This window comes from Notechis scutatus, chromosome 1 (assembly GCF_049901735.1).
Source record: "Notechis scutatus isolate UNSWTSFEM ecotype Mainland chromosome 1, rNotScu1.2, whole genome shotgun sequence".
NCBI classification, from domain to species: domain Eukaryota; kingdom Metazoa; phylum Chordata; class Lepidosauria; order Squamata; family Elapidae; genus Notechis; species Notechis scutatus.
The window spans coordinates 224,341,866-224,364,177 of NC_142009.1; the positions used below are offsets into that span (position 1 = coordinate 224,341,866).

Sequence of the window (22,312 nt, forward strand, 5' to 3'; positions counted from 1 at the left end):
CGAAACCTTGGGTAGATATCATTGGTCAGTTTGCAGTGAGGTATCTTCAGCATCCTCATGACCCTCGACAGCACATTGTCCTCTCTGCTGCGACAGAGCTGCTGGAAAGCCCTAGCCCAGTGTGTGTGTGTGTCAGGGGCGGGGGAGTGTTGAGGATCTGGATAGTAGGCAGAAGCTGAAAGTAAATTCTAAATTCCAGCAAGCTGGAGCTTCTAAAACAGTTTTGTGATTAGCTTTGATTAGGATTGCCCTCCCTCACTTGAAAAGGTCTGGAGCTTGGTGGTCTTGCTAGACTCATGGCTTCTGCTGGACTGAGTATCATCCCTTCGAGGAAGGCCAGGTCAGGAAACAAGACCCAGCAAGAACTCATGGAACTCTATTTTATTCTTATACGGGCATAAGAACAGAATCTTAAAACCCTTCCCTCTTCCCTCTCTTTTACTAAATCAAGGTGAGTTTATTATGGGCCTCTTTCTCTGGCTTTTCTCAGGCTGAGGTGTCATTTATTAGCTTTTTAATCTGCTAAGGGATCTTGCATTCTTTATTATCTCTGCCCTTCTCTCCCCAGAGGCCCTGTTTATCCAGGAGCAATCAGTTCCAGTGATAATTCTGAATATGATCCTGTGTAGAACACCACAGAAAATGTCTCTTGCTTGGGTTTCTCCAGGACTCACGTCTCCTGCTGGAGCAGTGGGTGGAGGTCATGGCCAGGGGACTTTTACCCAGCTAAGCTGGTACATTTGCAACCTTTACCTGGCAGTTGTGACTCATGCTCTTGGCAAGATATTTTCAGAGCACAGCAACAGGTTTTATTGGGGGCCGCTTTTGAAGATGGCTTGCAAACTGGAGTTGGTACTGATCCTAGTGGCCAGCCTGCTAACAGGGGGACATGCTACTGTGGTGTTCCACCAATTCTTTGATAGCTTTTGAGCCCAATTCAAAGATCTGCTTATAACCTATATAAAGTCCTACAGTATAAGGAGCAGTTCCAGTTTGCTGTAGGGGCTGCCTCCTCCAAATGGCATCTACCCATTCTGTGTGGTCTTTTAGGGGAGGAGACGCTTAGGATCCCCACCCCTTGTGATGGAAGGGGACATGAACTGAAAGAAAACCATCTTCAGGATGACCCCAATTGACAGGAACACCTGGTTGCTGGACATGCACCTACTCTCTCTGTTGTTGGTTTTCCATTAGGCAGGGAAATTCATTTCATTTGTAGGGGGAGGTATTCAACTTTTAGTGATTCAGACCTCTTGTTTAGTTGATATTTTATTCTGATCAGGTTTTATTGCTTGGGCCAGTTTTGTGGCTGTTCCTATATGCAGTGCTTTATTGAATGTTTTGATATTTTATTCTATTGCTGTTATCAACCACCCAGAGTCTTAGAAGAAAGGCAGAATATACATATGCGTGATACATAAATAAATAAATAGCCTATTTTCTGGGCAACCAGTTTTGCCATCTAGTCTTCAGGTGGGCTTATTCTGATGCTAAGCACTGCCTTCTTTTAGAAAGGAACTGGGTCCATTGGTTTGTTGGCCAAGTAAGTAGATGTAGAGCCCCCATCTTCAACTTGTTCCATGATCCCCTTCCATGATTTCTCTTACTCTCACCAGGTGTATGTACTGAAGCGACCCCATGTGGATGAGTTTCTGAGGCGGATGGGTGAGCTCTTTGAGTGTGTACTCTTCACTGCTAGCCTGGCAAAGGTATGATTCTCTTCTTTTGCCTATCGTCCTGTTTTCTTATGAAGTATTCAAAGTAATGGCCTTCAGTTTGGAGAAAGTTAGCCAACAGAAAGAGAGAGTTTAAGAAGATGCTCATGACAACCTTTTTGGCCAGTTAACTTCCTGATCCATTCTAAACTCAGAATTAATCCAGAAATTCTGGTCCCCAGAAATCCATCTTCCCTCTTGCAAGCTGCAGTAGAAAGCTACTCCCACTGATCTGAAATAAGATTCTGTGCTTTGGGTTTCTTCACCCCAGGATTTCTGTAACATTTTGTTCGATGAAAAATTCCGAAATATTTCAAAGTTGAGACATTCTTTTGTACCATTTTCCTTGATCCTAAAAAAGCAAATGTACTACAAGTAGACCTTGACTTAGAATCACAATTGGACTGGAATGTCTGTTGCTAAGCAAGGCATTTGTTAAGGAAGTCGCATCAGATTTTATGACCTTTTTGCCGCAGTTGCTAAGTCAATCAAAGCAGTGGTTCAGTGAAATGTGGTCATTGAGTAAATCCAGATTCCCCCATTGACTTTGCTTGCTGGAAGTCAGCTGAGAATGATGATCATATAACCCTGGGATGCTACAACAGTTGTAAATTGATGGTGTCCCAAAGGTGCTTTTTCAAGAGGCAAGTGGACTTTCTGATTTTTCTCTGAAGACGTTTCACTTCTCATCCAAGAAGCTTTTTTAGCTCTGGCTGGATGGTGAGGAATGGAAGGATTTATACTCCTTGCAGAAAGCTGGTCATTTGCATTCTTTTAGCAAGTCGTTAAGGTCACCTGGAAATATCTATCTCTTCAGGGTCACCTGAGTGGTGCACATGAGTGTGGAGCCTTCTTGGAACGGTTGAAAGGACTGTATTATAGACTGGAGATAGACAGTGTTGTATCCCTCCCCCTTTGTTGAGAGGGGGCTGTTCAACTTTGACATAGTTGGCCTTTTTGACCCCTCTTTCAAACCAGCAGTCCCCTCTATCCAAAATGTGGACTTTGCTGTCTTCAAAAGAGAGGACTTTGTCTTTTAAATGCAACCATGACCTGTATAACTAAGAATCTCCATAGACGTAAACACACAGCGGTAGCCAAGCACCCAAAATTTGATCAGGTGACAGTGGGGAAGCTGCGATGGCCGTAAATGCAAGGACCAGTTGTAAGTCAGTTTTTCCAGTGCCGTTGTAATTTTGAAAGGTCACTAAATGAATGATTGCAAGCTGAGGACTACCTGTACTGTAGATGTTGGGTTTTTCCTCTGTCTTTTGCAACTAAAAGGCAATCTGGACGAAGTCCTCAGTAGAAGTCAACTTTAATTAACAATTAGTTGGAAAAGCCAGGCCTCTTTTGGAGAAAGAGTTTATTAATCTTGATTTCCAATTTAGCCCTGAGGAATACAAAACTTTCAGGCTTTTGGCAGGAAATAAACCAATAGGAATAAATAGTGTATCCTAATGCTACACACACACACACACACACACACACACACACACACTCTTCCCATTAGAATGTCTGGAGAATCTAGTCAAACTGGTTTCCCTTAACTCCTGTTGGTCCTCCAATTTTAGTATGCCGATCCGGTGGCTGATCTATTGGACAAGTGGGGAGCCTTTCGTGCTCGGCTCTTTCGTGAGTCCTGTGTCTTCCACCGGGGCAATTATGTCAAGGACCTCAGCCGCCTGGGACGCGATCTGACACGGATCATCATTGTAGACAATTCACCGGCCTCTTACGTCTTCCACCCTGATAATGCTGTAAGTAGAGGAGGGAGCTAGCAACTTTCTAAATTGAGGGGGTTGGGGAGGCAACCATATCAATTTGGAAGCCTTGCCCTCTGCAGTGTCTCTTGAACAGACCTGAAAATATATGCCTGAAGAAGAGAGGACATGGGGATAACTTTCTACTTGGTACTTGGGCCCCAAAGGGTCTTTTTCTTAATACCATTGCATTGTGCAGATGTGTTTTTTTCTTTTTCAATTGAAAGCTAAATAGTAGAGCGACACCATATGCAATCCATAGCACCACATAAAGAAGCGTGCTTACATAAAATAGCTGCTCCTGGTAGCTTTTACTTGAATTACCAGTAGCCACCAATGCAGTAACCCCTTACTTTTTTTTCACCCCCGGCAGGTGCCTGTGGCTTCATGGTTTGACAACATGGCTGACACGGAGCTGCTTGACTTGCTGCCTTTCTTTGAAAGACTCAGTAAAGTAGATGATGTATATACCGTGCTAAAGCAGCACCGGACTACTAGCTAGTGACCAATGGAGGGGGCAGGGCTTTGGGCAGGGGAAGTCGGAGGGGTAGGTGTGCCCATTTTGGCTACTTCCTTCTGCTGAGCAGGATGGCCTGCTCCCTCGGCCTCGACAAGCAACGCAGTGCCCAGGAAACCCTGCAGGAGGCAGCAGAGAGCAATTATTCCCATGAGGCACTAGAAGAAACTTCAGCATCTGAATGTGATCTTGAACCCCAGGAAGGAAACCTCCTTGCTGCTATGGTTCAGAGTTTCTCCCCTTGAATTATGGGTTGCAGAAACCAGGACCTCAGCCCCTTTCCTCTCCACATACACACAAAACATCAAATGTAACCAAAGCTATGATCTAGCTATGGTCCTTTCCCTCCTAATCAGAACAGTTCTCCACTCGTTTGCCACCATCTTGGGGGCAGATACACAAATCTCTTTCCCAGGTATTCACTGCACTTCATTGTTGTATCTGTGCATATATCTCCATTGTCCCAACTTCAGGAAAAGTGATTTCTAAAATCACTGATCGGCTAGGAAGAGCCCAGATTGAAAACATTCAAGAAAAGGTGGAGAAGAAAAGCTAAAAAGAACAAACAGAACTAAAGTGGTGTGGATGGAGCAGGGATACAGAAAACTGATAGAAAGATGTGAGGAGGGGGTTGACTTTTTTTTAGTGGACTCAGCTCCACCCTTAAAGGAGAAAATGTTTCTGCTTCATCAAAAGGCTTAAAATTTAAGCCGAGTCTTTCACAAAGGGGCTGTGGACCGTGTATAATAACTATTACACATAAGCTATCTCTTGGGACTAATAGTGAGGTCAGTTTTGTCTTTTGCTCCTCTTGGAAATACCTCCCCCCTCCCCTTGTGGGAAAATTCCTAAATTTCCAAACACAGTGAGGGGAGAAGAGAGAGATTGGAAGAATTCCCAGTTTTAATCATTTCCCCCCTCCTGTAAATTAGATAATAGAAGGGCTGGAGATGTTTCGTAAGGAGGAGAGGGGGGGAAATCAGGTTTGCTTCTTCCTGCTGAGACTTTGGGCGAATCAGCTATGTCACCTTTACTAGCAAGAAAATAAGACGAGTTGAGTCCCTATTTTTTTTAAAAAAAAAATCTCTGGAAATAGAACTCTCAGGCCACTTATGTGATTATATTGGGATAAGGTGGTTCATGATACAAACATTTGCTTAGGAGGAAAGACTTGAGGTGGCATTGGAAGGCCGAGAAGGGTCTCCTTGAGATGTGAAATATGGCTGACAAGAAAGAAAATTCTATGGGAAAGAAAGGATAGTCAAGTTCTATAATTGAGAGAATCCAATATTAAAGAACAGAAGCTGGGAAGCCATGGTTCCATATGTTGCTGAAGAACATTCCTGGTTTCCTCAGCTGTTATGATATTGATGAAGGAGGCACAAGGGATCCTAAAGCAATAGCTGGAGAGCCACAGATCCCTCCCACAGCTTAGAGAAATGATTAATGATCCCGTCCTACAGTATTTACATTGAATGCTTTGGAATCTTCCTCTTTGCATCTTCTCCATATCGTGTGTCAGCCCTTCCTCCTTCCTCCTCCAGCCTTTAAGCCCTTTTTTGACACTGTCCTTTCAGTGATACAACATCAGTCAGAATTAGACTAAACAGAGAGATGGGATGTGGGAGGTGTATTCATTCCTTGACCACTGTGTGTGTGTGTGTGTTTTTTTTTGTCTTGTGCTACAGTCGGTGCCTTCAAATCCCACTGCCTCCCTAGAAATCTGTAATCTTTCTGGATTTGCGGAGTATGTGGGGCAAACTGTGCCTTTTAGAATCAACAGACTTGCTGGGATAGCATGAGGAAGAGAAAGCAGAGGTCATGTGCCAAAAGGAGGTGTCTCCATTTCTGCTGCTTTGTCCACAGTGCTGGGGGGGAGGGGCGCGGTTTCCATAAGGTGATGCTTCAGCGAAACTAAGCTGACCCATCCCTGTGGTTCACAATGTTTTTTCCTAATTTTTTTCCAGTATCTTTGAAGCCTGTTTAATAGAAAATTTTGATACCAAACAAGAATTTTCTTGGAATTCTGCCTAGTTACTATTTCTGGTTATGGATTTGCCTTGGTTTCCTCTCCAGTGCCATCTTAAATTTGCCTTAAAATATTTTCGGGATGTAAGAATTCCTTGTGCCTTTGCCCATTTCTCTTTTTTATTATTATTAAGATGCCGTAGACCCCAAGAATCTTAACTCAGGCATAGGGTACTGCAGATCTTGGTTGCTCATTAGTAGCTCATTTTGAACTTCACTGCTGTCTTCTTCAACATGAAACAACAATTAAATTTACTGTTACAATGGACCAGAAATGGTTGATGTAGCTGATCACTGCTGGTCTACATCTGGCCAGACAGTTCTGATTAACATACTGCTCCCTCTGAATAAGAGTGACAGGATGTTTAGAAACCACAGCTGTCAGATCAGGTATGTTTGAAAATGATAATTAAATTCAGGTCATCTTTCAACAATGCAAACTGCAGATTCCTTGAACAGTAGATAAACATATTCCTTTTTTATTTTATTTTTATTCTCCCCCAAAAAAAAAAAGAACCATTAAAAAAACAGCATTGTTCTAACAATCTGAAGCGAGTGGAAGAAAGGAAATATAATGGACGGTCAAAGAAGAGAAGCTTTGTTTTTCCTTAAGACTACTGTCATCATCTTTTTTCCTTCCTTCTTCTTCTTATAGGTATGGCATCGATTGCTAGTACTGTATGGAAAGACCGTGTAGGTCTAAGGTCTTTAGCAGTCCTTGAGAAATTGAACCTGGCGATTTTCTCAATGGCTTGCCAGATTTGCACTTCCTGGATAAACATGCATTGAAACACTGAAAATATGCATTGAATAACTTTCTCCAGATTTTATAGTTCTTCAAATGTTGTGTCACGGTTTTCAGCAGCGAAACTGTTTCGAAACACATTTTAAAATGTACAGTATTTCTAAAATATTTTTTTTTAAATTGATGTGAGGCAAAAGTAAAATGTAGTGCAAAATGATCTTTAATCATTCCATATGATCTTTTAAGCCAATCTATATTAATGTCAGGTTGAATTAACAAGGAATACTCTTGTGATGTTTTAAGGCTGGTTTTTGTTATTTCTCCAACCACAGAAACGCCTGTGGGGGCAAAAAAAAAATATGGTTACAATTTATGCACACACCGTTGGGCAGAAAACTGTTTTAAGAGTGAACTTTCTATTGTGTAAACTTAGACTGCATATTTCTTTGCTGCTTCAATGGATCATCTTGATTTAAGGATGGAATCAACCTCCTTTGGCCTGTACATAGTTTTTCCATTGGAGTAGCTAAATTTGGCCTGAACTGTATCTTTTTTTTTTTCCTTTTCTCACCCTACCTCAGTTGCCTCCTTAATGCTGTGTTCGATGGTATAAATTGAGAACATGAGAAATTGCTTCATTCTGGCAGGACCAAGAAATATTTCCTCCTTCCCTACCCCCAAAGAGGCCAAAGGCCAACTTGGACCCATTAGCTCCCACAAACCAAAAGATTCCCTTTAAAGATTAATCCAAATTCTGTGTAGGGAGTTGCCCAGTACACCCCATTGTGGGGTGGGAATGGCTTTTTTTATTTTATTTACAGAATGTAGAAAGAATTTTAACTGGGCATGCTTTTAGATCATATAAATATGTATACCATGTATATATGTGTGTATATATTAATAGGAAAAATAGGAAAATGTGGAATGGGAAAAAGTATGATGATTTTTTTATTGCTGTATTATAATGCTGTTCATGGGAGATGGTGATTATTTTTGTGTGCTTTGTTGTCATTTCTGATATAAAAGGAAATGCATTGGGAATGTTTTCTGCCCATGAGTTGATACTTCTATTGAGAAAGCCTCTGCCGTTTTTACCAAGTGCCTGAAACCTTCCCAGTCCTTCTTTGAGGCAAAGGAATGAAATAATCCACACAGTATTGGTCAGGGCCAGTGTTACTAGCCACATTGGCTAAGAGTTAACATGAGACTAAGTCAGTGGTCTCATTCCACAGAAAAACTCATTTTTTTCATCTGCATCAAATATACAAAGCCCCAAATTGTTCCGTGGAAGAGAAATAACTTCTTTCTCTTCTTTCTACTTTCCTTTTTCACATATTTGTGCTTTTATTCCCTTTTCCCTTCTCCACTGCTTTCTGTCCCCACTGGAGACTGGTTCTCATACCAAACCACCCCATCATAATCTTTTAAGGTAACAGCAAACAAGCCCCTTTTTAAACAGCTGCTTGAGCGACGCCTCTCTCACTTTCTCCACAGAGTTTCTTCCCACATCCTGTTTCATTTCTTGAATTAGGAAGGCTAACGGTTCAGTGCCAGCGAGCCAGTTTTGATTCTAACAAGAGTATTTGAAAACTCAGCACTTCACTGGGATTGTTTCTCAGTGCCAGTTTGAGGGCTCCAAAGAGCTACACAAATCTCCATCTAGATATTTCAAGGAACCGAGATAGGTTGGCTACTACACCATGCTCCTGGAGTTTCTGAAGTGGCTGAATAAGATGCCACATCCCCATCTTCTCACATTATTCATGTTACTAGTTCTCCTCCCCGTGAATGGAGAAATGATTCCCCATTCAGGTTTTTCAGGCTGTCTCTCTTTCTCTCTCTCTCTCTCTGAAGACCACAAGCTGAATCTTTAATCATGAAGGAGAGTGTGTGATAAAATTGCCAATTGAAAGTGCCTTCTTGTGGGAGTCAAAACTGTAAAATAATATCTGAAGAAAAAAAAATACAAAACTGTAAAAAACAGTCTCTGTCTTTTTGTGTAACAGAAAGTGAAAGCTGCGTGGGTAGAGGGAAAGCAATTGCTTGTATTTATCCAGCCTTGTTTATGTAAGGGAGTGTCTCCAATTTTGCGTCACCTCATTTACTCTAGGTCAGTAGTTCTCCTTGTCAGATAGAATCTCTGGGAAAAGAGACTTATAATGGCATGATAATGCAGCTTATTTTTTTTATCGGCCTTAAAACAGACGTGTTAAATTTTAAAAGGCTTGACTATGTTATTTTATTAAACCTCTCCAAGGTTTTAGAAGAGAGTTTTCTATGTGAGAACTCCAGCTCTGTTGTATAAATCACACCATTGTCATGTTTCCTGCTACCCATGGGAGAAAAAAAAAAGTTTTTAAGGTAGCTTTTGGAGGTAGAAAGTATCCTGCCCAGTACAAATGGTTTTTTGAAAGGTTTGAATACTTGTCTTCATTGGATCATTGGTCTGTTTTTTGAAGCAAATTAGAGAAAGAGGGAATGATAGACCTACTGGTAGTCCTTGACTTACAACAGTTCATTTAGTGACAGTTCAAGGTTACAAAAAACAGCACTGAAAACATTAACTTGTAATTGTTTTTTACAATTACAACCTTTGAAGCATCCCCGTGACCATGTGATTAAAATTCAGATGCTTAGCAGCTGATTCATATTTTTAACCATTGCTGTGTTCCAAGGTTGCTTGTCAGAAAGCCCTTTTGCCACCTTGTGACAAGCAAAGCCAGTGAGGAAGCCAGATTCACATAACAACAATACTAACTTATCAAGTCACTTAACAACCGTGGCAAGGAAGGTTGTAAAAATGGGGCAAAACTCACTTAACAAATACCTCACTTAACAACAGACATTTTGGACTCAATTGTGGTCATAACTTGAGGACTACCTGTAGATGATGATTTTAGTGCTTAGAAAGAGGTTCTTTTTTCAATATAGCAGGCAAAGCCAAGCCATTAGACATTTTCCACGATTTTATTCCTGTGTTCTTTATTTAGAACCCCTTGAGGAAAACAATGAGCACTGTTAGTTTGAATAACTTAGATTGTGTGTCCTAATTGGAGAGCTGGAAATATTACAGAGAAGAGAAGGCATCATCACCGTTATGAGCAAATAGTCAAAGTAAGGGTGAGGAATGGGTGTGTAACCCTCTACATGTTGGAAGACAAATTCCGTTATTTGGAGGGTCACAGACACCCAGATCTGGATTTAAGGAAATGGACAAATTTATGGGGAGGGGTCAGTTAGTGGTTTTGGCCGTGAAGACTGTATTCTTCTTTAAGAGGCAGTATAATCCTTGAGAAGAAATGCTAAGATAAATTAGAATGTCCTTGCAGGTGTCTGTGTTTGTGAGCTTTTTAAGCTGGTTGGGTGGACACTGTTGGAAACAAAAGATTTTATTAGAACTGCAGTAAACAATCAAATGGTGTTTATGTATTTGGGATGCCACAGTTCCATTAAGTTCTGGCCAGTATTACCAATGGTAAAGAATGATGTTAGTAACAGTCCTACATCTGGAGAGCATCAGAGTGGAGAAGCGTAGAATAAAATCCCAGCTTTCCCTAGTTCCGGGCCGCGAGTCCATTTCTTTTATTAAAAAGGAGGAACGAAGGACCCATCTAAAGGCCTTCTGTATCTTGGACTTCTGAATAACCTTCAAAGGAGGAGATTTCAGTATTGTAAAGGAAAGCAAGCCTCGTGAACAGAACTGAACTGCACAAGAGCCCAGAAAGATAATATCATTATTATTGTAAATAGTTTTGCTACTAGTTGGAATGATGTTGGGGGAAAGGGGCATCCGGCCATTTTGCACACAATAGATCTCCCCTCTCTCAACTACAGTTTCGTGCCAGTCTTTCATCACCTATGAGGCTCCTCCTCTAGATACCTTTGTCCTTTCTGACTCTGTTGCCATCACACCATATATCTTGCATGTAATGTTCCTTGTATAGGCTTGCAAAAGCAAACAAACAAAGCTAGAGGTTAATTGCTCTCCCTCACAAGCTAACCTCTTTCCAAACCCTTGCAAGGTTACTTTTAAATGATCAGAACTACAGAAGGTGGCACAACCTTACTTTTACAATGTCAGTGTGGTTCAGTGGTCGTTAGGGAAAATTGTTCACTTTCCGGAGAGGAATTGGGCTGCTCCAGATCAATAATCTACTATTGTGAAGTCAGGAGACTCTGAGTTCTAGTCTTGCCTTGGGCACAAAGCCAGCTGAGTGACCTCTTGGGTCAGTCACTTTCTGTCAGTCCTAGAAAGAAGCCACTTCTGAAACCTTACCAAGAAAATTGCAAAAGACTTGTCCAGGAGCCAAAAGTCACTCAAAGACATCGAAAGGACATCCAGTTGCTGCTTTCAGATATGCATGCACGGCCGTTACTTGAATTAAATCGAGTCATTTTGTCACCGGATTCTGGGTCATTCCTAAACACATGTACTATAGAGTTCTAAAGGTTTTATCCATCCATCCCTCTTTTTTTTTTCTTATAACACACTGTTGGGGCAGGGGGAGAGAAGTTGGTTTTGCTTTAAAGCGCAACTACACTTCTCCAAATTAAATCACCCCTCTAAAAATGGGGATTTGCCTTTCCCCTCCCAGTTGTATTTCTCAATGTATTCTGAAGCTTCATCTATTAATTGTTTACTCATCCATTCCTCCACAGGGATCTAACCAGGCACCAGTGGTGTAGTAACATGATTTTAGAATCCAGATGTAAATGATTTCCAAGCAGTTGCAGTTTGACTACTGTGGGTATCATTGGAACCAAGCATTGCAGAGAGTCATTATATAATTTTAAAACAATTAAATGAACATCTATAAATTTGTCCATGTTCAGCTGCTTCCTTTCTGATTTTAACTATTAAAAAAAAACAAGGAAAGAATAATGTGAGGAACAGCAGTAATATGTATGTTACCTCAAGAATTGATACAGGTTTGTTTGCTGCTACTGCTGGAGTGGAAAATTGTCCCTGGCTCCAAGCAGGCATGTTTGGGGAGGGAGATCTTAACTGCAGGGACACTGTACTGTGATCCAAAATCCAGCCACCGTGTGGAACCCATCTGAGTCTAGTACTGAAGCCAAATGTGTGTCTTTCTATTATGCGTTTGACCTCAGCCATTCATTCGACTCAGAGGCAGCCCAAAACTCTGTATTCATTGCCTTGTTTGCTTCTCAGCCTCTGATCTGTCTCTGTCCCTCTTTTTATCTATTATTGTCTCACAAACAAACACACACACAAACAGAAAGACACAGACAATCCATTAATGGGCTACTGTCTTCCCTAGCTGTAGCTTGACCATCTTTTGGTAAGTACTAGCTGGAATTCAGCTCATTAGAGACCAAAGTGAAAGGGGTGTGTGTATGTGTGTGTTTGTGCAAAAGCTGGTTGTCTAATGGAGCAGGCATAATCCAACGTTTGGCCACTGGCTTTCCCCTCCCTTTTTCAGGGTTGCGCTGCGCTCTGTTTCTCTCTCTCTCTCTCTCACTGAGAGGCAAGCATAGCAACCAAACCAGCAACAAACTCCAGAAAAGAATTTATATTGGGGGGCAATTTAAAACAGACATCCACAACACCAGGTAAGCTGTAAGGCTATTTGTTGCCTTTACCTCATACAAATGGTGGGTTGGCTTTCCCAGGTTATGGGCCTCCTCTGTATCCCTAACCACAGCTTGAGAGGCAGGTGTGGGATGTTTAACTCTGGTTCAGTTGTCAGCTTCGAGGCACAAGAATAGGCCAGGCGTTTTCTTTCCATGTTTCAACAGACCTAAGATTCATTGTAAAACTAGATTCAGTGTAAATGGGGGGTGGATTTAGGATAAGAGGCTTTGCGGAGATGGCTATGGGCAAGTGCTGAATATATTTCAGAAATAGGCTAGTAGGAAAAAGAGTCAAGAATTATTAGCAGAAAAAACTGCTAATTCAAGGGCTAAAGATATTATAGGAGAAGGGCCATATTAGTCGAGCTAGGACAGCTCAAAATCAGAAGCAATCTGGATGGTAGCTCTTTTTCAGATTAACAACTTTTACTAAAAGGCATAATTTTTGGTGAGATATAGCTTACTTCCATCTCCTTCTGATTAAGATTTAGAAGAATAACCTCAACTTTAGCAACTCAGTCTGCACTAAAAGTTTCTTTCAAGTTGCTCTCATGACTTCATGGAAAAATATATTACTTTCTTCACAACAGAGCAAAATAATTTTTTTGCCACATCTTTCTTGCAAGATCTTATTCAGTTTCCAAATCTATCCTATAGCCCTAGTTGTCTCTCTTCCAAGTACTAGCCTGTTCCAACTCTCCTTAGCTTCCAATCTAGAAAAGCTCAGTAAGGTGCTGGCAACAGTTATGGCTTTTCTTGATCTAGAAAATCCATTAAAGTAATAATAATAATAATGAGCAATATAATACCACAGATTTGACAATTGTTGATAAAAAAGACAAAAAAGGCTGGATAGTGGGTGTTATAGGACCCAAAGACAGCAGAATAGAAGAGAAAACTGGAGAAAATCACAAAATACAAAGACCTGCAAATAAAAGAATAATTATGGAAAGAAAAAAAAGGAAGGAAGGAAGGAAGGAAAGAAAGAAAGAAAGAAGAAAGAAAGAAAGAAAAAGAAAGAAAGAAAGAAAGAAAGAAAGAAAGAAAGAAAGAAAGAAAGAAAGAAAGAAAGAAAGAAAGAGGAGGGAAGGGAAGGGGAGAGAGTGAGAGAGAGGAAGGAAGGAAGGAAAGGAAAGAGAGAGAAAATGAGAGAGAGAGAGAGAAAAAGAGAAAGAAAGAAAAAAGGGAGGGAGGGAGAGAGAGATGAAGGAAGAAAGGAAAGAAAAGAGAGAAAATGAGAGAGAAAGAAAAAAGAAAGAAAAAGAAAAAAGAAAGAAAAGGGAGGGAGGGAGAGAGAGAGGATGGAAGGAAGAAAGGAAAGAAAAGAGAGAGAAAATGATAGAGACAAAGAAAGAAAGAAAATAAAGAGAAAGAAAGAAAGAAAGAAAGAAAGAAAGAAAGAAAGAAAGAAAGAAAGAAAGAAAGAAAGAAAGAAAGAAAGAAAGACCAATAATAATAAGCACCTTGGATGCGATTCCAAAACATCTGAAGCTCTTTGAACAGCATCAGCATTGACAGAATCACCAACTGTCAATCACAAAAGGCAGCGTTACTTGGAGCAGCTTACATCCTGCAGCTTTAACATTAAATAATAATATCTGGCAATCCCAGGTTCTTAGGAAGGATTCGATAGGTGGGTAAAAACGCCAAATCCAGTCCCTTTTTTCAGTGCTGTTGTAACTTCAAATGGTCACCAAATGAACTGTTATTAGTGGAGGACTACCTGTATGTGCTTTAATAATTGAAGGAACACAGAGTGCACCAAACCTGCAATCTTGAATCAGCAGGACAGGTGTCATGGAAAACAGGCAGCCCTTCAATGACCAGGCCCTATTGCCATATAAGGCTTTACAGCTAACAACCAGCACCTTGAATTACACCCAGAAGCAAATTGATAACCAGTGCAGTTTGTGAAGCAGAGGCATGCCCATTATTCTTCGCACCACCATTTTGTGGACTAGTTGAAGCTTCTGGATGATCTTCAAAGGCAGAGAGCATTGCAATAATCAAGCTGCAGGGTGGATATCCACAACAATCTGTTCTTTGTGTTTTGTCCTTACTAAAAGTATGTGGGCGGTAGGTTTTCTGCCAAATTTGATTAAACTAGAACTTCTATCCTCTCTACATTAGCACCCAAACTGATGGGAGTTGGAGTCCTGCCACATCTGGAGCACCACCACTTTCCCCATTGGTTTCTAATGTTACCTGCTGATACCCATACACCATAGTTATAGTGATCTTTCAGATAGAAAGGATGAATGTAACTGTTTGAATGTATGCCTTGTCTAGCAGGACATCAAATATGTAACAGGTTCTTTGTGAATGACAGAAGCAGAAAGCTGAACATTAAACTAAAAGCGTCCTTTTGTGAGGAGCTTAGGAAAGGTGATTGTACTGAATTTTAGTGCCTGCTAGAGAAAAATAGCAACATAATCAGCATAAACCCAACTATCTTTTTATTCTCTTGTTTTTAATTGCTAAGATAAATGATCATTTTAGGGAATCTTGTGAAGTGTTACGACCTAGGCTTCCTTAGAAAGTATAAAACACAATCTTAGTCCTGGCAAAACCTCTTTTATTTCCACAGCTGTGAATTACATTCATTCACAGCCTACAAGGCTTCACAGTCTTTCAGGGGAATGTTTATAAACACCCACCTTATCGCACTTGGAATGCTGCCAGAGAACTAACTGCCAAACGCAGGGCAAGGCCAAACTTGACACAGAGTCAAATAGAACTTTTCAAAACTTGAATCGACCAGATGAATTAATTGCTTCCTGCAAAAGCTCACGTCCCGTTTGCTCCTCTTTTGTGTCCTATGGGAGGGGCCAATCATCTCTGAGATGTGGCCTTACTCCTGAGTCGACCCTGCTTTCTCAATTATTCTTGTCTTCTGGTAGCCCTGCACACGCGCAGGCTGGGAACCAGTTCCAGACACTCTCCCGCCTCACTGCTGAGTCTGAAGGCAGGTGATGACTGCCAGCCTGCCCTGCCCCCATCCCTGCCTCTGTTGCAGAACCCTCATCTGAACCCTCCTCAGCCTCCAAGACTGGCCCAGGTTCCTCCCTAACCTCCTCGCTACTGTCCAACTCTGCTGCCACAACATGAAGAATCTTAGAAGAGAAATTGGGCCAGGCAGAGCATGTTAGTACCTATTATTTTTCTCAGGCCCCAACTTCCTCCATCTCATACTGGGCAACTCTGAAGTTCTTTTTAGAAAGTATGCCCAGCTGGTCCACTGGATGTCATCCTTCCAGTCATGTGTGAGTTTTCATCTGGGCTTCACCAACAAAAACAAGCATATCACAGCCCTGGAAGGTGTTTTCTTTTGTTCAGAGGGTGGATGGCTTTACACGTACAAGCCAAAATATAGTTTGCTTGGTTTGGGCACAGCTGATTATACAAATCCAGCTAAGAATAGCCTAGATCCGTGATGGTGAACCTACAGCCTGCGTGCCAGAAGTTGCACACAGAGCCCTCTCTGCCAACACGCGAGCCGTCGCCCCAGAGCAGGTCCACTGCGCAGGCACACCTGCCGCCCACCCATCAGCTGATAGTCGGGTAGCTGCCACGCATGTGCGGGAGACGGGGTGCGCAGATGCGTGCACATGGGCAGGAATGTGCGGAATGCAGGGGGCGTTGCACACGCATGCGCAAAGGTGCATGGCACACATGGGGGTCGCGCACACATGCACAGGGGGCATGCCCCCCCACGTGCATTGCCTTATGATAATATGGTTAAGCAAATCGTGGCTTTGCATGTTGTGTGAATGGCTGAATCTTCTCACTCACGGGAACATTTGAAACAGAAATAGATCAATAGGCAAAACAGGCTACCCTGTGAAACGTTAACAGCTGATGTTTTAATCCAGAGTTCCCCAATCTTTCCGGCTCGGCACAGTGACACTGACAGCAGCAGTGAGGGGGAAGGAGAGGGGATGGTTTCACATGTGCATGTGCTGCTTTCACAAATGCAACTGCGTACACGCGTGTTCGTCCACCACAGGCTGTGGCCTGGCAGAGGGCCACGGACCAGGGGTTGGAGGCTCCTGTTTTAAACAACTAACATAGACTTGAGATCATGTATCTTCCAGAGATCTCAAATCATAATTCTCCTCTCCTTTGCCATTAACCATGTCATAAGGTGAATGAGAATTGAAATACAAATTATTTGGACGGTACCATATTACTCAGCCTAGCCGTGGGCAAAAGTAAGCCTGCATGCAGTGTATGAGAAGGAGAGAGATTAATTTACTCCAGTGTATATAGTCACCTGTTTCCAAAATTCCAAAACAAATATATAATTAATATTCCATCTACTTTTCAACGGGGATGAGAACTAGAAACTGCAGAAATGAAGAGACGTCTTAGTAGAAAGCAAAGTCTTCTGTTGTTGGTTTTCGTGGCTAAAGAGCTGTGTGGACCAGTTCAGACCAGTAATGCAGAGGGCAATAGAAACAGCATTTTTCTGTAAGCTTCAAGGTGTTGCTGAAAGTAACACCATGTCACATCCCTGCTTCATGGTTACATGGGGACCTATTAAAATGAACGGTGGTCTTGCCAAATTGCCATTTTATATTTATCTGTTTATTAATTTTAAAGAGCATTGAAACCGGCCATTTAAGAGGAATGGAATACAGGTCCTTTCCATATGTAAAAACTACACCACTCTGGAAATTGTTAATTTCTACCAGCTAGTGCTTCAAAGGATAGGTGATAAGTATAGGTTTGGAGGTTTTTCAGTTGCAGGGTGACTGATATTGCGTTGGTGGGAATCGTCACTGTAGTGTATTTAAATAGAGACTTCTAGGGCGATGTTCCTATTGGTTAACAGAAGCAACGATACAATTGGTTAGTAATGTTAGTACCTGATTGGCCGCCAATAGCGGCGGGAAGTTTAACTAAATGTCATTGGTTGCGAGCCATGGAGCAGCCGCTATAAAAAGGGCTGCTGCGATTCGACTGCAGTTGAAGTTACTGTTATTATTAAAGAGCTGAATTCAACTCCAGTCTGCGAGTCTCTTTACTGGCGACAGAACAGTCACCTTGGCCCGGCTCCAGGACTTCCCCCTCCCTTCTATAAAGGCAAAATGCTGCAATGTCTGGACACCATTCCTCACCCACTGCACCCTATCCCCAGGGCCATTTTTTAGGAGCAACTGGATTGGAAGTTTTGCTCCTCTCCCTGTACAGCTATGGCAGAGCAGGATGCCCTCAAAGAAGCAAATGCAATAAAGAAACAATGGGCCCTGGAGGCATGAAAGCTACTGGAACTAAATGTTTGTGCTCCCCATCCGTACAAAGCAAGAGTGTGGCTCTTTGGCTGCAGCCATGAACTTTTTGCCGAGGTTAAAAGGTCAGAGGCCAGTGGCTGAGTGGAAATGTCCAATACTGGAATCAGCACATCAGTGCAGGAGTGTCTCAGTTACCCCCAGTTGTCTCTAGTAGTTAGCACTGAGAGACAATTTCAGTGTCTTTACTTTTCATTTCCCTCCAATTTCTCCAGTTCGTATATGTTTGTCCAATTAGATGAGGGAATAGAAGGGGAACTTACCAAATTGGCAGATGATACTAAGCTGGCAGGAATAGCTAACATCCAAGAAGATAGGCTCAAGATCCAGATGGATCTTGACAGACTGGAACACTGGGCCATATCTAATAAAATGAAATTCAATGTAGAGAAAACTAAAGTCCTACACTTAGGCAAGAAAAACCAAAGGTACACATATAGATTGGGTGAAACCAGGCTCAATAGCAGTAACTGTGAGAGGGATCTTGGAGCCTTAGTGGACAACCAGCTAAATATGAGCCAGCAGTGTGCAGCAGCAGCCAAAAAAGCTAACGCAATCCTAAATTGCATTAACAGAGGGATACACTCAAGATCAAGTGAGGTACTAATACCACTCTATAAAGCCTTAGTAAGACCTAAGAGTACTGCATCCAGTTTTGGTTGAGGTTCTAGAAAAAATCCAGAGAAGGGCAACCAGGATGATTAGGGGACTGGAGGCTAAAACATACAACAAATGGTTACAGGAACTGGGCCTGGCTTGTCTAGTGAAGAGAAGGACCAGGGGAGACATGATAACAGTGTTCCAATATTTGAGGGGCTGCCACAGATGGGAAGGGGTCATCACTTGAGACTTTCAAGAAGAGATTGGACTGCCATTTGTCATCACTTGAGACTTTCAAGAAGAGATTGGACTGCCATTTGTCATCACTTGAGACTTTCAAGAAGAGATTGGACTGCCATTTGTCAGAAATGGTGTAAGGTCTCCTGCTTAGGCTGGGGTTGTACTAGATGACCTACAAGGTCCCTTCCAACTCTGATTATCTGTAAAATTCAGTGATGAATGTTACAGAATATCTCTCTGTCCCAAGATGGTAATCATGTGTTTGATGATGTAGATGGTAGTTCACAAAAGCTTATGCGATAATAAATCAATTGGATTGAGATATAAAAATTGAATAAATAAATAAAACCAGCCTTGAAGGTATCAGAATATTACTTTTTTCAACTGTTAATTTTAGTTTGTCTCCAACCCTTCGCGTTTATTTAGTCATTCGGACAGTTCAGTCATCTGTCCATTTTTATGCTCTTCCTCATCTACTTTATTTACTTTTGTTTACATTTTCCACATGATGCACAACTTTTTATCTGTATCCATGTGTATGTCTCCTCCTTAAATGCACTCTTATGGCTCAGGATAACTCACAAGATATCCCTTTGCACAATAGTAACTATCAACATAACTCTGGAAATTTGAATGGACATTTTCTATGCAGCATCAAGGACAAAGTTAACTGAGAAAAAAGTTGTTCCAGAAATATAATGAGATGTAGCGTCCATTAACTATCTGGCTCTTTTCATGCTTTAATTAACTTCTAAGCTGTTGTAAAAGAAAGTAGAGAGTCCACAAGCTTGGGCAGAGTAAACATCATAAATGTTTTCTCATTTCCATTTGCTGTTTGTTTTTATTGGTGCCATAAGTGGAAGAACAGCTGGTTGATATTGGAATAAGCAGGTGGGTTAACCACCAGAAAACAGATGTCTCTCTCTGCAGCCAGGATGTGCCTTGAAACTCCCAAATTATCATTTTGGCTTAGAAGACAACTCTGCCAGGCCTTCTCCATTTAAAGAAATAATCAAAGAAAATATCTCTTACGTAAAGTTGCCCTTTAATTATCAATTCTGGATCCTTGTTCTCCCATACTTGTTTAAGTTGCTCAGCCTCTCCCTTGAAGGGTTCCAGGGGAGGGATTCTACCAGTTTGCACCTATTCTCTAGAAGCGGTTGTTAACATTCTAAGCAGGTCAGAGAACCGGTTGTTAGAAGAAATTACTGGCCTAATCCTGTAAGGAAGGCAGGAAGGAAACATTCTGGTGTTGCTTACAGAAACTGCCTCTCCCTTAACCCTTATTACATTCTCGGCAGGACTAGACTTCCTGTCTCAGGAACGTCTCTGGAGTTTTTTCCCTCTCCTTTGCTGGTACTTTGCTTGTGTGGAGTGACCACTCAAAGTTACAATGGCACTGAAAAAAGTGACTTATGACCATTTTTCACACTTACGACTGTTGCAGCATCCCCACAGTCACAAGAGGCCAGGTGAAGAGATGCGTGCCTCGATGTGAGTGATATTGAGTTGGCCAATAACATGACCACCAAGCCACGTCCACCCAGTCACATGACCACCAAGCCACGCCCACCAATTAAGCCACACCCACAGAACCGGTTGTTAAAAAATTTGAATCCCACCACTGAAGGATTCTTTTTAAGATGTGATCTTTCTACTCTGGGTATGTACTTAACTTTGTAACAAGGGACATCTCTTTTGTCTGTCCCTTCCCATTCTCTCTGCTAATGGCAACAGGAAAGTTAAACCATTTGCACTGAGGAACTCACAAAAAGCCATTTTTGAACACACCATGCTCATTATCTTGATTTCAATTTTGTGAGACTGATGGTTAGCAAAATAATAGCGCAAAAGAATAACATAATTACTAACTAGTATTCTTTTTAAAAAAAATCAGAACTCCCACTATTCTGAGCTATAAGTTCTCCTGTCTCTTCTTAGATTTTTGGTTTCTTAAGACAAGGTGAACTTTTCCTATGTTTTGACCCATTTGCAATGTAGTATCTTTGTGGACTATATTTTCATTTACTAGCTAGTGAAAATTAATCAATTTGGAGTACATGCCATGTCTCCCATTTTCAGGAAGAGATGTGTATATATTCCATTCTCCCAAACTTTTAAACCTTGAAAGACAAACTCAAATAACTAGCTATTTTGACAGTGAAAGAATGTTAATATTACATTCTTTGTTATCCTCATATGACAAACTCAATTGTCACAATTAATTGTTGTATTCAGTCATTAGATTTGTACCTTGTCTTTCCTTCAGGTGCTTAAGGCAACATACATAATGCTCTTTCCTTGCATTTTTTACATAACATAATAGTAAAATAATCACCCAGTGAATTTTCATGGCTAGGAGTAAGTAATACTTACCTATGGTAAGTATCCACAGATTTCAGTCCAGCTAATCCCTATACCTCAAGGTGGGTTTTCTCTTCCATATAACCATTACAGATCAGTGGTGGGATTCAATTTTTTTACTGCCGGTTCTGTGGGCGTGGCTTGGTGGATGTGGCAGGGGAAGGATACTGCAAAATCTCCAGTCAGAGGTGGTATTTGCCAGTTCTCCGAACTACTCAAAATTTCCGCTACCGGTTCTCCAGAACTGATCAGAACCTGCTGAATACCACCTCTGTTATGGATCTTTATCTTCTGTATCTGATTTTCCCATTATAAGAAAATCACCTAAGTTGCATAACCATCTGACAATGTCCCTATATTATAGATGCTACATTTTTTGGTTGCTTATTGCTTGTGGCACCATAGTGGAGAACATATAATACTCAGGGCTGAGTTGCTTCTTGTTGTTTTCTGAGCTTGCTTCTTTTCTGATGATGTTACCTAACATGGCAATGAAATGTCTGCAGAAAGAGAATCTTCAGAGGACATCCAGAATCCAACAAATATTTATTTATTTATTTATTTGATTTGCCAATTGTTTACAAGATAATAAGTATAAGTGTATACATAGTTGTGAATACATGAAATGGGTACATATAAGAAAAATAAAAGAAGAATAAGAGAAACAATAGGACAGGGACGGTAGGCACGTTGGTGCGCTTTATGCACGCCCCTACAGACCTCTTAGGAAAGGGGTGAGGTCAATAGTAGACAGTCTAAGGTTAAAGTTTTTGGGGTTTGGGAAGAAACTACAGAGTCGGGTAGAGTATTCCAGACATTGACCACTCTATTGCTGAAGTCGTATTTCCTGCAATCAAGTTTGGTGCGGTTAACTTTGAGTTTGTATCTATTGTGTGCTCTTGTGTTGTTATGGTTGAAGCTGAAGTATTCATTGACAGGTAGGACATTGCAATGTATGATTTTATATACCATGCTTAAATCAGACCGAAGACAGGCGTAATTCAAGGTTTTCTAGTTCTAGAATTTCAAGTCTGGTGGCATAAGGTATTCTACAACGAGTAGAGGAGTGGAGAACTCTTCTTGTGAAATATTTCTGGACTTTCTCAATTGTGCTAATATCAGATATGTAATGTGGGTTCCAGACTGATGAACTGTATTCGAGTATTGGTCTAGCAAATGTTTTGTATGCTCTGGTTAGTAGTGTGATATTACCAGAGAAAAAGCTACGTAGGATTAGGTTAACAACTCTTAATGCCTTTTTGGCTATGTAGTTGCAATGGGCTCTAGCACTTAGATCATTAGAGGTGAGTATTCCAAGGTCCTTTACAGAGCTTGGGTTATCAACAAGATCTTGACTATTCAGCTTGTATTTTATTTTCTGATTTTTTTGCCAATATGTAAGACAGAGCATTTATTTGTTGAGATTTGAAGTTGCCATTTGTTTGACCATTCTG

The 22,312-nt window shown here is 41.2% G+C and overlaps 2 protein-coding genes across 3 annotated transcripts in view; both read left to right on the forward strand.

Annotated features, from left to right (window-relative positions):
• CTDSP1 (CTD small phosphatase 1) overlaps positions 1-8,751 on the forward strand; it is a 28,067-nt gene extending 19,316 nt beyond the window's left edge. Inside the window, exons 5-7 of the mRNA XM_026665533.2 lie at positions 1,617-1,709; positions 3,290-3,475; positions 3,852-8,751. Coding sequence (XP_026521318.1) covers positions 1,617-1,709; positions 3,290-3,475; positions 3,852-3,980 — 408 coding nt within the window. The 3' untranslated portion in view covers positions 3,981-8,751. The remainder of the gene's footprint in view (positions 1-1,616; positions 1,710-3,289; positions 3,476-3,851) is intronic.
• Positions 8,752-12,229: 3,478 nt separating this feature from the next.
• The window catches only part of VIL1 (villin 1), a 49,170-nt gene continuing 39,087 nt past the window's right edge, over positions 12,230-22,312 (forward strand). For both annotated transcript variants that reach the window (XM_026665532.2, XM_087950382.1), the window contains exon 1: positions 12,230-12,342. The gene's annotated coding sequence lies outside the window, so the exon portion shown is untranslated. The remainder of the gene's footprint in view (positions 12,343-22,312) is intronic.